Source organism: Schistocerca serialis, chromosome 8 (assembly GCF_023864345.2).
Source record: "Schistocerca serialis cubense isolate TAMUIC-IGC-003099 chromosome 8, iqSchSeri2.2, whole genome shotgun sequence".
Lineage (NCBI taxonomy): Eukaryota > Metazoa > Arthropoda > Insecta > Orthoptera > Acrididae > Schistocerca > Schistocerca serialis.
Window position 1 is genome coordinate 549564237 of NC_064645.1, and position 15157 is coordinate 549579393.

At 41.7% G+C, this 15157-nt stretch overlaps 1 protein-coding gene across 3 annotated transcripts in view; it reads left to right on the forward strand.

The window, feature by feature from the left end:
* The window catches only part of LOC126416650 (uncharacterized), a 392607-nt gene that overhangs the window by 134049 nt on the left and 243401 nt on the right, over positions 1-15157 (forward strand). For all 3 annotated transcript variants that reach the window (XR_007575486.1, XM_050084444.1, XM_050084445.1), the window contains one exon: positions 14285-14336. Coding sequence is in view for 2 of the 3 variants with exons in the window: in XM_050084444.1 (XP_049940401.1) it covers positions 14285-14336 (52 nt within the window). In the remaining variant the exon portion in view is untranslated. The remainder of the gene's footprint in view (positions 1-14284; positions 14337-15157) is intronic.

Sequence of the window (15157 nt, forward strand, 5' to 3'; positions counted from 1 at the left end):
TTCTATATATATATATATATATATATATATATATATATATATATAATATATATATTATTATTGTCAACACCAACAAATTAGCAGTTGCTGTATAATGAGTGTGCGGTAAAGCTAAGCGTTGCAAGGTGTGTTGGCAACGCCTATTGTGGAATAAGTCAGCCTTTCCTCTCTCATGTCTTCCCTCACCGCACCTTCAAGCGGCCTAACGTGTAAGCTAATGCCTTAGCTACGCAGCCCATCCTCGCTGCGAACTTTAGTCTTATGCGCCACTCGTATCTATACTTTATTTGCCCTTAGAATAAACCTGATGCCGCAAAGCACCAGGTATTGCTACGGAATTGGAAGTAGCATCTGATATTATAAAAGATTGTTTTAATTTTTTTATTGCCTTACTGGGAATATTTCCAAGATTTAATAGCCGTATAGATTTTTCCTAATCGATGAGTGCAAAGCTCAAACCAAATATTTGTGTACATTTGACAATGATTCTCGCAGTGTCAATGGGGATACACAATTTTTGCCTAAAGAAGAGGTACATTCCACCATGAGTGGGACGTTTGGCAACGCTGCTCTACGAGTATAACCTAAGCTTTCATTGTTGTATAAAAACTCAATGCGTTGTTGAAACTATTGTAAGGTTGTAAGAATCAGTCGACAGGTTACTATGGAAGTGTGATGTGATTATGTAGTGTACTACGTGCTTTCTTCGTCAGTTTATAACATAAAAAGAAGTGTTAGTGCCGAAATACAGTGTCGAAACAACAAACTTTAATTTCTTTCTTTCCTAATAAAAGGCAGTGTATTGCAAAAGATAAATACGAGTGTGAGTCTACTGAAAGAAGTGTTAGTGATTGTGACGATGAATTGCGTAGGTGTACCAAGTCTTCAGTTTCCTTTCCACAGTTTTAAACGATAAATGTGCTATTTCTGGCCCATCCGTAAATTTCAATTCTAAACAAAGTATTGAATGCGAAATTAAGTATCAGCAAAAATGGGAGTGTAAGTACAATTGGTTGCACTTTGATCACGAGCAAGGTGGGGCTTCCTGCAAATTATGTGAAATGCATTTAAAAAACGATATCGAAGCTCTACAGAAAACAGGAGTAGTGTTCATTTCTGTATCTTTCACTAAATTTAGAAAAGCTACCGGAAGCACGGGAAAACTAGAAAAGCACGCCAACTCAGAAAAACATGCAAGAGCCGTTTGCACTTGAAAATTGTAGATTACAGGGATTAAAAGCTCCAATTCATACACAGATATTTAAACAAAATGAAAATGAAAAAGCTTTAAACCGCCAAGCATTGTCGTCGTTAATTCGAAGTCTGTATTTCCTTAGTAAGGATGAAATACACACACAACAAAATATGAACCTCTAATTCGTAAGGTAGTGCTGAAAAGCGACATTAATCTTGAAAAGTGGTTAAAATTTCAGAGCGAGAGTTCCACACATCTTAGTAAGTATACTGCGTCAGAATTGTTGACTTGTTTGGGAGAGTCTTTAGACTTTCAAGATGAAACACTTCTCCATGACAAATATTTTTCATTAATGGCAGACGAATCTACAAATGCTTCCAGCCAAAGTGAACTGTCTTTAGTAGTTCGATATGTTGCACCGTCTCCATCGTTTGAAGTGAAGGAAAGGTTTTTATGTCTCATTGAGTTGAAAAGAACTTCAGCTGAATCCATATTTACAGCAATTAATACTGAACTAAAGAAAAGAAAACTTTCTTACGACAGATTATTATCTTGTTCTTTCAACAGTGCTGCTAATTTTAGTGGTTCTATTTCAGGAGTCCGCGCTCGGTTGTCGGAGCGGAAGGGCCATAAACTGCCATACATTCACTGCAGAGCACATTTTTTGTCAATTGCTGCCACCAACTAGAGGAATAAACACCCCATTATAAAACGCACATTACATGTTGTTAAAGACAAACTTTTTCATGGTTCTTTCAAACGAGAAAATGTTTTGCATGAAATTCAGTGCGCTTTAGAGCAACATGTTTTAAAAATACCCAAAACTGTTGACATCCGATGGTCAAGTGCCTATCGCACAGTTCATGCTATTTTCCTAACCTGCAAGTCCATTATAATGGCATGTGAACATATACACAAGGACGGCGCGGATTAGCAAGTTTAACTGGAGGAATCTTGTTAGAAATGATGAATTCCAATTTCATTGTAGGTTTAGTGATTTTAGACGATACGTTAAATGCAGTCTCAAACTTATGCAAAGTTTTGCAGAGACAATCACATAAAATTTTGCAAATCCCTCTACTTGTTTCTGGAACTCTGGAACATTTAAGACACATCGACTGTCTTTGTGACTGCGATTGACATAGTGCAGAAAATTCAACTCTTAATAAAATTAAAAAGTTGCAGGAGGACGCAACAGAAGTTAAAGGTGTGCTATTCACCAACGTAGAGGAGTAGATTCAAGCTGTGAAAAGCGCAAGGAAATTTGTTAAAAGTGTGATTGATGAAATTGAGCAACGGTTTGATGATAAGGCAATAAAAATGATAGAACTAAGTGCATATTTTGAAAGTTTTAAAAAATTTCTAAAGTTTAGTGATAATGATTGTAAAGAACTGTGCTTGATTTTGGGACTTACAAACGTCGACGCTGTTATTGCAGACTTGCATTCTTTTAGGTACGTTGTTAGTAATAAATTAGACGATACGTCTTCTGATGTTGCTTCTTTCATTCTGAGAGCCGACATCGGCTACGAAGCACTACGGACACTCGCTGGATGTGTACTGTGCATTCCCGTTTCGACATGCAGGAATAAGATGGGTCAGGAAATGCTCCAAGCTTGTGTGAATATTTTAATTGAAGAGGACAACAAGCCAACAGAAAGTTTTATTGATGACGTCATCAAGAGATATGCTGTAAAAAAGCCTCAACGTATTATTTTGATGTAAATGTGAGTCTTTTTCATGCAATAAAATTGTTTTATTATTTAATATAATTAACTTAGGCGTAACCTAACAGCTCAGTACTTAACCTACATATTATTTAATTATATATTAGCTATTCATGAAAAATTTTAAATATTAATAGCGCTGCTACGTCTTTAGAACGCTATCACTAAAAATTTTAAGCCTATAACTTTGTCCTCTTCGCCTGTCAAGCTATATATCCCCCCTGGCGGAAAGTGGTTGTATTCATCACTGGTGGCACAAGCCTTTGGTATATTTATTGAGGTATGTGACAGCAAGCAGTTTCTACATCTACTGCAAAGTAAATATCACACAATGAGCTTTGTAGTGAGGCACTCGGACGAAAGGAAGACTTCAAAGTAATTCAGGGTTTTGCAGGCGTTCTTGTCATGAAAAATTATCGAAAAAGTTTAACGAACATACATTTGCAACTGTCTGTGGAACAGTGTGCTGTCACAAACGTCAGGACATAAAGACAACAGAAATCAGAACTCATTTGGAAGTACACACTTATTTCATTCTTGCTGGGTATCGTTACTTGATGGTTTAATAAGTCGGGTGATGCTGAGGGAATTAGATTAGGAAATGAGACACTTAAAGTAGTAAGTGAGTTTTGCTATTTGGAGAGCAAAATAACTGAAGATGGACGAAGTAGGGAGGATATAAAATGTAGACTGACAATGGCAAGGAAAGCGTTTCTGAGGAAGAGAGATTTGTTAACATCGAGTATAGATTTAAGCGTCAGGAAGTCGTTTCTGAAAGTATTTGTATGGAGTGTAGAAATGTATGGAAGTAAAACATGGACGATAAATTGTTTGGACAAGAAGAGAATAGAAGCTTTCGAAATGTGGTGCTACAGAAAAATGCTGAAGATTAGATGGGTAGATCACATAACTAATGAGGAGGTATTGAATAGAATTGGGGAGAAGAGGAGTTTGTGGCACAACTTGACAAGAAGAAGGGACTGGTTGGTAGGACATGTTCTGAGGCATCAAGGGATCACATATTTAGAATTTGAGGGCAGCGTGGAGGGTAAAAATCGCAGAGGGAGACGAAGAGATGAATACACTAAGCAGATTCAGAAGTATGTAGGTTGCAGTAAGTGCTGGGAGATGAAGCAGCTTGCACAGGATAGGGTAGCATGGAGAGCTGCATCAAACCAGTCTCAGGATTGAAGACCACAACAACAACAACAACAAGAACAGCAACAATATGTTTTACGCAAAGTCTAACAACACAGCTGTCTGACTAGGAGGGATGAGTTCTATTACCATTGGGTCAAAGCACTTTATCGTTTGCTCTGAAATCTGAAAACATATGAGATTTAGTGCCATGGACATACATCTGACATTAGGATCGTGAAGAGGGCAGAAATCGAGACATGTTCAAAAGCATATAGTCATTCACCCATCACTCCATTTGCGATTGTAATAGAAAGGGAATGAATATCAGTGATACAAGCGACAATTTACTAAACGCCATATAACGGCTTATAGAGAATGTATGTAGATGTGATTTGAAATGAGATGTATGTGGCACTGAGATGAACGGCCTAAGATCACTTAAATGCTTACAATGGTCACACAGTATTCAGAAAAAAAAATTAGCGTAACGAAAAATGAAGCAGAAAAATTCGACATGCAGGTATGTAAACATCTGGGTGAAGATGAACCAAGGCGATGAAAGACAATTATCCAAAATAACAGAAGAGGAATTGGGCATACATACCACAGTGCTTACATACAGCAAATCAGCAAATTTTGATACAGTAATATAAGTAATTTACAGACATCAAAATTTTTAATATAATCAATTGTGTTATTCATTGCATCAGGAAACCGCCGAAACTACCACAATAAGACCCGTTTTGAAGAACGGTATACTGGCTGCTCAACATTAACAATTTGAAGATGGAACCTCACCCCATCTGTGAGGAGAGTCCGTGCTTCTGCCACGAGTGGTGCGTATTCTGTTAAATATTGTCCATGTTCTGCGCCATTGATCAGAGGCAGGAGATTTCTTTCTTACACAGGGCAAGTTCTGTCAATGTGGAGGGCAAGCCTCTGTCCTGTCTCCTTCCCATGAGTCTGTAAGGTCCAACTGAGACATATGCAGTTCTATGGTTGTTTTCTTGGATGGTTTTCTTGATCGAAGCCGGTTTCTTTGATAACCGCATCTTGATTTGTTTCCTTCAAAGAGGGTGTTTGCATGGGAAATCTTTTCCTACCCTGATTGCAGATGGTCATGATATTGGGAATTTACTGTTATTACTTACACTGCATTCCACATGCCGGTTTAGGATTGTCAAGAGATTGAGCATTCAGGTAAAGCAATGGTGCAGAGGATCGAAATCAGTGAATTTTGCCTCTAATCAGTTCGTTTAATACATATGTAGGAATCTGCAATATTAATTTCCATATAGTTTACCACTTTAGCAAACGAACAGCCATTAAATAGTTTTGTTCCAACATTTATAACCACAAGTATATATATAGTCATCAGTCTTCCGACTGGTTTGATGCGACGTGCCACGACACGAATTTATCTCCTTTGCCAACCTTTCTATCAGAAATTCCATGCAAGCAGAGTTTACAGATGGGATATATACGGCTATTAGTGCTCCAGTTGGTTTGAATGTAATGCAAACCGATTTTAAAGTATATTAAAAAGATTTATATGGAAAATATTGCAGAGCGGTGAGTGGGGTTGATGTAGAAAGAGAAAAATATTAATATTTTAACGATAGACATCTATTTTTCAGGGTTAACAAGGTAGAAAAATATACGTTAACACTGTATAAAGGTTGTATCAATATATATATATATATATACATATATATATATATATTATAATAAATAATATTTTTACAAGTTTCAGTATGTTTTATTCCATCATACATATTTCAGTTTGAGACTTAGCAGGTCATTTGTTAAAGAGAGAGAGTCTTAACGGTTCATACACTTACGTCACTGAGCCTGTACAGTCCAGTTGTTGCTATGCCAAGGAAACTTAGCAACACCTTTGGGTCTCACACTTACTGGCGTCTTGGATTTTACAAGTTGCATTCTTGGATTCTGTACTTCGCACAGCTGACCTACTTCTAATGTGATGCCAGGGAAAATCCCAGTAGGATAAGTGAGACGGTCCACTACTGAGGATTGTCTTTTTGGATTCTATTACTCAGTGCAAGTGACCTGGAAAACATGCACACTGTCCTAGTATTCCCAGGCCCACAACCTTGGATTTTATACTTGGCACAATTGGGCTTGTGTAAGTCCAGTGGTATTTTGAATTTCAGGTTTTAAAGCTGACGGAGTTGCGCATTTAACACTCATTCTCTTGGTAAAGTGTTAAAGCATACAGAAAACAGCAACGCAGGCTTCGACATACGTAATACGTGAAATGGTTTTGACACAAAAATTCACGGATTTTCAATAAGAAATTTACAATGCGTTACAGCTTTACTGGCAATTTGTAATAATTTTTTTTTGTAATATGGGGCAATTTGTTACCATTCCTGCTGTAACATTTTTACAGTTTCTTACAATTCTGCAGTAACATGTTATAATTTTGCTGTTACGAGTCATACGAATGTATGGGCTGATTTATTACAATTTTGCTATAGCACGGGGCATGAAGAATGGTGTTTAATGTACCATCTACATGGAGGTCATGGGAGATAACACTTATGAGAGAGTATTTATAGGTAGTGATCTTGTTGAAGGAACAACGTCGATGTTTGTGCAAAATGGCTCTGAGCACCATGGGACTTAACTGCTGTGGTCATCAGTCCCCTAGAACTACTTAAACCTAACTAACCTAACGACATCACAGACCCAGCCTACAGGAAGCTCAACAAGGACCCTACATCGACGATGACCAGGAAAACCGTGGCGCTACTGAAGGACTCAGGTCTACCAGAGGCAGTGCAGAAACGGCTGTATCCCAGAGCGCCAACGACACCGCGCCTGTATGGGTTGCCCAAGATTCACAAAGATGGGGTGCCTCTACGGCCGATTCTGGACACTATCAACTCGCACAGTTATGGACTGGCCAAATACCTGGCGACACTATTGAAACCACTGGTGGGACACTGCAGTCATCGCGTGAAAAACTCCGCGGATTTCGTTAGAATACTGAAGGACATCCGAATACAGAGTGATGACCTACTCGTGAGCTTCGACGTCACCTCCTTGTTCACAAAAGTACCGCTACAAGACGCCTTGGCGCTCCTTAATCGGCACTTCGAGCCTGAAACAGTGAAGCTCTTTGAATATGCACTTACGACCACCTACTTCAAGTGCAATGGAGAGCATTATGAACAAGTGGATGGAGTGGCCATGGGATCTCCCCTTGCTCCAGGGATCGCGAATCTTTACATGGAACACTTTGAGGAAGTGGCACTACAAACTGCTCACCGTAAACCCAGGCACTTCTTCCGCTATGTGGACGACACTTTCGTGATTTGGCAGCATGGCAGGCAGGCACTGGAGGAGTTTATGGACCACCTAAACGGCATACATGAGAATATAACCTTCACGATGGAAGTAGAAGAGAATGGCTGTATTCCATTCCTAGACATACTGATCAGGAAGAAAGCGGATGGCACGCTGGGCCATTCAGTATATAGAAAAAAGACACACACAGACCTGTACCTCCATGCAACCAGCTGCCACCATCCGGCGCAACGCCAGTCAGTACTGACCACCTTGGTGCGTAGGGCGCACGTCATTTGTGACAAAGAAAGCCTCTCAGACGAATTACACCACCTAAGAGAGGTTTTTCGGAAAAACGGGTACAGTGAAACACAGATTGGCAGGGCCTTCAAGAGGAGACAGGCTGACAAAGTTCAGGAAGAGGAAGAGGAAGTTAACAAGAGACTCGCCTTTCTTCCATATTTGGGGCCCACATCAGCCAAAATCGGGAGGCTATTAAGAAAATCTAACATAAATACCGTCTTCCGACCACCGCCGAAGACGAAAGAGCTGCTGGGCTCAGCTAAAGACCCACTCAAACTAAACACACCTGGTATATACAACATTGCCTGCGAATGTGGTGTGCAGTACATTGGTCAAACGCAGCGCTGCATCTCAAAAAGGTGCGAGGAACACATCAGGCATGTTCGACTTGGACAGATAGAGAAATCTGCTATAGCTGAACATAGCATCAAAGAAAACCACACCTTTGACTTCGAAAACACCAGGGTGCTATGCCGAGCCGGGAGCTATTGGGATAGCGTCATTAAAGAATCAATAGAAATACGGGTCCACGAGAACCTTGTGAACAGGGACGAAGGCTATCAACTGAGCGCGGCCTGGAATCCAGCATTAGCCGCAATGCGCCAGGAACGCAACAAGAACCGTCCAGCTCACGAGACGCAATCAGAATGCTCTGACGGAGACACGAACGGCGCACCCGCTTCCCCCTCCACCTCGCCCGCCGGCTCCTCTGGACCCAGCCTCCCGCGGCCAGGTGGTGGGGGGCACACCGCAGGTATAAAGGGACCGGCATCCGCAAAGTCTCGGCACTTCGCCAGAAGATGATGAGTATGTCACTCGTCGAAACGTCGCTGTTTGAAGACACCGCCACCCGGCTGGAAGCCCGAGAACTCTTCGCCGACATCACACACATTTATGCCCGAGGCAGGATTCGAACCTGCGACCGTAGCGGCCACGCGGCTCCAGACAGTAGTGCCTAGAACCGCACGGCCTCGATGTTTGTCAGAAATTACTTACAAGTCCTATAGAAACATCCGATTGTATAATGCATTTATAGATGTGTCTCAAGCAGACCACTGCAACAATTACGTTTTCAACCGGAACTTTTTTAATCGACATTTCTGTGGAAACTTCTGATGTCCTGTGTACAACTTAAAACAGATAATGGAGCATGAATTCTTAGCTGCACCTGTTCTATGGGGGACTAGACACGTGAAAAGATCGGTTGTTGCGCATATTAATATTGGTCAAAATTCCAAACACGAAATTATTGATACTCTTGAAGTTTGCGCTTTGATTACATTCAAAAAATGGCTCTGAGCACTATGGGACTTAACTGCTGAGGTCATCAGTCCCCTAGAACTTAGAACTACTTAAACCTAACTAACCTAAGAACAACACACACACCCATACCCGAGGCAGAATTTGAACCTGCGTAGTGGTCGCGCGGTTCCAGACTGTAGCGCCTAGAAACCGCTCGGCCACTCCTGATTACTTTCAACAAAAGCTACATCGTTCTCTTCAGTTCTGGTAATAATGATACTATCCATCTAGAACTCACATTGGATACGATTACTAACAAATTTTGATCACGCCAAAGCCTACCTACAGCAAAAATCAATGTTAGTTAAAGAGTGTATCGGAATCTATGGTATGAATCTACTACTACTACTACTACTACTACTACAGCTAGTTGGGAATCTATTTTGAATCTATGGCATGAGTCAACTGCCATAATATTACCAAATATGACTCAAATCGTGCTACAGTAGTTTTAAGAGCGCATGTTGGTGTCTTGGCCGTCATGTTCATATGCCCTAAACATATCTGGGACACTACTGGACGTCAGTTCTGCACCACAATTTATGGGAAATGTGTAAACGTGTGGCGCCCGATGCCTCTGGAAACCTGAAAGAATCCTCTGTAGCACAGCTCGTCTGAATACTCGATCTGCTAACAATCCCATGCAGAGCACAGTGTAAGTCATAACAGCAGACCCCCACTGTTACGACTGTCCAGAAACTTGACTAGTAAAAGACTTCTCTCACACCCTTCTTGAAGGAAACACTCCTGCATTCATCGGAAATGATTTAGAAATCCTATGCAAAGAGCCTATGTATACTCCACGCTTATTAATGCATATCCTGCAGACCAATGCAACTATCCCTTTTAATTTCAGCGCTTCTCCCTTAGAATATCTTTTATGGGTCGATTTTGACACGAAACTCGCTGATTTCGATGGAGAATTAACTGATTTGCTGTATGTACGCACCATAGTGTGTGTGGTCCATTTCCTCTTCTGTTGTTTTGGATAGTTTTCGTCATTCGTTTAGGCTTATCTCCAACCTGTTGTTCACATACCTTTTTCTTGAATCTTGCTGGTTCACTTTTCGTTGCGCTAACCATGATTTTTCCGAAGACGGTGTGGTTTTTGCAAGCATTAAGGTGATATTGTGTGTGTTCGTCTGAGTGTCGCTACAATTTTCTATTTCATTTCAGTTCAGAAAAGACCTACATACATACTCTACAAGCCACCTTATGGGCGCTTAGTGGCTTGTAGCTTGTATTACTGACATTAATTCCCTTTCTGTTCCACTCGCAAGTGGAGCGATAGGTGAATGACTATGTGCCTCTGCATGAACCACGATTTATGCTGTCTTCATGGTCATTATGTGAGATGTACGTTTGCCTCAGTAAATCTCAGAGCTTTTCAGATTTCAGTAAAAACGATTAAATGCTGTGACCGGTGGTCTTAGCTCCCATCCTCATACCGTAGTCATTGTCTTGCACCACCGTATCGTCAGACATGGCATAAAATATATCAAACCATCAAACAACGATACTTTAGTGATGGTGGAATGAGTGTATGCAACTGTATGTGTTCTGATTTTTGTTGTCTTTCAAGTCCTTACGTTAGATGTGCGTTAGTGGCTGTACATCGTTCTGCAGACAGTTGCAAACGTATGTTCTTCAAACTTTCTGGATAATTTTTCATGACAAGAATGCCTGGACACTTCTGAATTACTTCGATAGCTTCCTGTCGTCCCAGTGCCTCGCTAGGAAGTTCATCGCGTTAATTTATAAAAAAAGTACGTTGGGAAACAGCTGCTGTGGAAGGTGCATTTTGTCCTCTTTCGAATTTTTTTCGTGACCGTTTGATGTCACGTACCTCAAGAAAACTACCAAGGGTTTATGTCATGCAGAATCGATGATGTATTGGGTGTCTTAAATTTGTAGAATATGTGGAATTCGTTGACGTTGATGTAAAGTAATATATAAAAGGGGAATGCTCTCGGATAGGGCAATAACATGCGATGGTAACTGACGAGATCAGGTGGCGTTTCTCTCGGGCTACCGGTGTTGATTGGTGGTTCTCCACAGGTCTCACTGTCGCGAGCGGCTGACACAGTATGCTGTTCCAGATAGTCTGACATACACTATGTGATCGAAAGTATCCGGACATCTCTAAAACATAAGTTTTTAATATTAGGTGCATTGTGCTGCCACCAACTGCCAGGTACTCCATATCAGCGACCTCAGTAGTCATTAGACATCGTGAGAGAGCAGAATGGGGCGCTCCGCAGAACTGACGGTCTTCGAACGTGTTCACATTCTGTGTCACTTGTGTGATACGTCTGTACGCGAGATTTCCACGCTCCTAAATATCCCTAGGTACACTGTTTCCGATGTGATGGTGAAGTGGAAATATGAAGGGACACGTACAGCACAAAAGCGTACAGGCCGACCTCTTCTGCTGACTGACACAGACCGATTGAACATTAGAAAAACGCTGTGTGGACTGTCCAATCACGGTACACAATGTGGCGATCCGATGACAGGGTGTGGGTATGGCGAATGCCCGGTGAACGTCATCTGCCTGCGTGTATAGTGCCAACAGTAAAATTCGGAGGCGGTGCTGTTATGGTGTGGTCGTGTTTTTCATGGAGGGGACTTACATCCCTTATTGGTTTTCGTGGCACTATCACAGCACAGGCCTACTTTGATGTTTTAAGCACCTTCTTGCTTCCCCCTGTTGAAGGGCAATTCGGGGATGGCGATTGTATCTTTCAATACTATCGAGCACCTGTTCAAAATGCACGGCCTGTGGTGGAGTGGTTGCACGACAATAACATCCCTGTAATGGACTGGCCTGCACAGAGTTCTGATCCGAATCCTATAGAACACCTTAGGGATGTTTTGGAACGCCGACTTCGTGCCAGACCTCACCGACCGACATCGATACTTCTCCTCAGTGCAGCACTCCGTGAAGAATGGGCTGCCGATTGAATGTATGTCTGTGAAAGTGGAATCCGTCAACAAGGCTAAGGGACACCATATTGAATTCCAGCATTACCGATGTAGGTCGCCACGAACTTGTAAGTCATTTTCAGCCAGGTGTCCGGATACTTCTAATCGCATAGTGTATATCTTCACTGTGTGGAGAGTGCTATCTCGCATCATCTACCACTGGCCGCCGTTGGGGCACTCAATCAGGTACCGCCTCTCCATCTTTCCAATGAATGGGGTTACATTCTGCTGATGGTGACAGAGGAGTTCTTTAGTCTTGTGCAATTACGCTTTTGAACTCTTCTCTCGTAATATGGTATTCTATTATCCACCTTATCTGTTTGTATCTTTGTTTATGGATACAGTTCTATTTGTAAATTACACTACTGGCCATTAAAACTGCTACATCAACAAGAAATGCAGGTGATAAATGGGTAGTCATTGGACAAATATATTATACTAGAACTGACATGTGATTACATTTTCACGTAATTTGGGTGCATAGATCCTGAGAAATCAGTACCCAGAACAACCACTTGATACGCCTGGGCATTGAGTCAAACACAGCTTGGATGGCGTGTACAGGTACAGCTGCCCATGCAACTTCAACACGATACCACAGTTCATCAAGAGCAGTGACTGGCGTATTGTGACGAGCCAGTTGCTCGGCCACCATTGACCAGACGTTTTCAGTTGTTGAGAGATCTGGAGAATGTGCTCGCCGGGGCAGCAGTCGAACATTTTCTGTATCCAGAAAGGCCCGTACAGGACCTGCAACATGCGGTCGTGCATTATCTTTCTGAAATGTATGATTTCGCAGTGATCGAATGAAGGGTTGAGCTACGGTTCGTAACACATCTGAAATGTAACGTCCACTGTTCAAAGTGCCGTCAATGAGAACAAGAGGTGACCGAGACGTGTAACCAATGGCACCCCATACCATCACGCCGGGAGATACGTCAGTATGGCGATGACGAATACACGCTTCACTTCGATGTCGCCAAACACGGATGCGAACATCATGATGCTGTAAACAGAACCTGGATTCATCCAAAAAAATAACATTTTGCCATTCGTGCACCCAGGTTGGTTGTTGAGTACACCATCGCGGGCGCTCCTGTCTGTGATGCAACGTCAAGGGTAACCGCAGCCATGGTCTCCGAGCTGATAGTCCGTGCTGCTGCAAACGTCGTCGAACTGTTCGTGCAGATGGTTGTTGTCTTGCAAACGTCCCCATCTGTTGACTCAGGGATCGAGACGTGTCTGCACAATCCGCTACAGCCATACGGATAAGATGACTGTCATCTTGACTGCTAGTGATACGAGGCCGTTGGGATCTAGCACGGCGTTCCGTATTACCCTCCAGAACCCACTGATACCATATTGTGCTAACAGTCATTGGATCTCGACCAACGCCAGCAGCAATGTCGCGATACGATAAACCGCAATCGCGATAGGCTACAATCCGACCTTTATCAAAGTCGGAAACGTGATGGTATGCATTTCTCCTCCTTACACGAGGCATCACAACAACGTTTCACCAGGCAAAGCCGGTCAACCGCTGTTTGTGTATGAGAAGTCGGTTGGAAACTTTCCTCATGTCAGCATGTTGTAGGTGTCGCCACCGACGCCAACCTTGTGTGAATGCTCTGAAAAGCTAATCATTTGCATATCACAGCATCTTCTTCCTGTCGGTTAAATTTCGCGCCTGTAGCACGTCATCTTCGCGGTGCAGCAATTTTAATGGCCAGTAGTGTAGTAACAGCTATAACAAGTCATATGCTTTTGGCTTGTGTAGTACCTCAAGTACATACGGCAAGAGTAAGCCATTAACGCTTGTTTTTCCCTGGGCAACAGGTGAAGAGTTGAAATGGATGTGTGGACGCAAAACAGTTAGTCTATACTGACAGGGATAGCCCACTTAGTAGTGCAGTTACGACTGTGCAGAAAACGTCAGGTCGTAAAGTTTGTGGTGTGTTTGGGTGAAGACTGTTCAAAAGAAAAAGCAACCAACACAGTGATGTGTGTACATATTAAGGTACCACATACAAAAGTATCTGCACTTACACTCATTTCACCCTGTATAAATATCGTTATTGCACTCTCATCATGACAGTTTGTTGGTACAGATTTGCGTCAAAATATGTGTAACATTCGAACTGGATAATTGTTTTATTCGTAGTAAACTCTTGGTAAATATTATAGCAGTTGTTTGTAGTTATGAAATGTGTTTATTGTTTAGTTTTGTGCCTCATATTGAAATTATCATACATTTGTTTGAGAAACAAAAACAGGTTTCTGTTCTGTGGTCATATCTAGTTTGTTTTATTTCTGTTTACAGACTGCAAAGCTTTCAGGAACTTCTGCTACATCTTCGACATGTACCCTCACAAGTAAGTATAAAGTCATTTGCTTTAATTATTTGCCACTTATTTATCCATATTACATAACGGCTGAGGAGGATTGTGCTTGTTAAGCTGCGCTCTTGGTGATCAGAAAACTGAGCAGAAAATGTAACTATTTTTTTCAGTTATACAATTGATATATGAGCTTTATTTAAATGTCTTACACGTCATGAGATAAATCAGGAACTTCGGTAATATATAACGAAAAGTACGAGATCCGAAATGTAATGCCAGATAAGGAGCATAAAGTCATTCGAGGCAAGAAGAAAAAGCAGTCAAAGCTGGAGAAAGAACAACACAAGTGGACTTGCAATAGTATTTATAGAATTTCCGTGAAGGGAGGGAGTTCCCCCAAGACTGTTTTACTTTCCAAATCAGAGCGAAAGAAAGAGCAAAATACTTTAAACCCTGTACGTGTTGTAAAATACACTTCCAAGACAAAAAAAGAGGCACCACTAAAGAAATATCCGAATGCAACGAAAATCAGTAGATGTGATGAACGTGTAGACCCAAACAAATAATTAAAATTTCAGAAAAATTGGATGATTTATTCAAGAGAAAGAGCTTCACAAACCGAGCAAGTCAGTAATGCGTTGGTCCACTTCTGGCTCTCATGCAAGCAATTATTCGGCTTGGCATTGGTTGGTGGAGTTGTTGGGTGTCCTCCTGAGGGGTATCGTGCCAAATCTGTCCAATTGGCGCGCCGGATCATCAAAATCCCGAACCGGTTGGAGGACACTCTCTATAATGCTCGAAACGTTCTCAGTTGTGGATATATCCAGCGACCTTGCTGGCCTAGGTAGAATCTG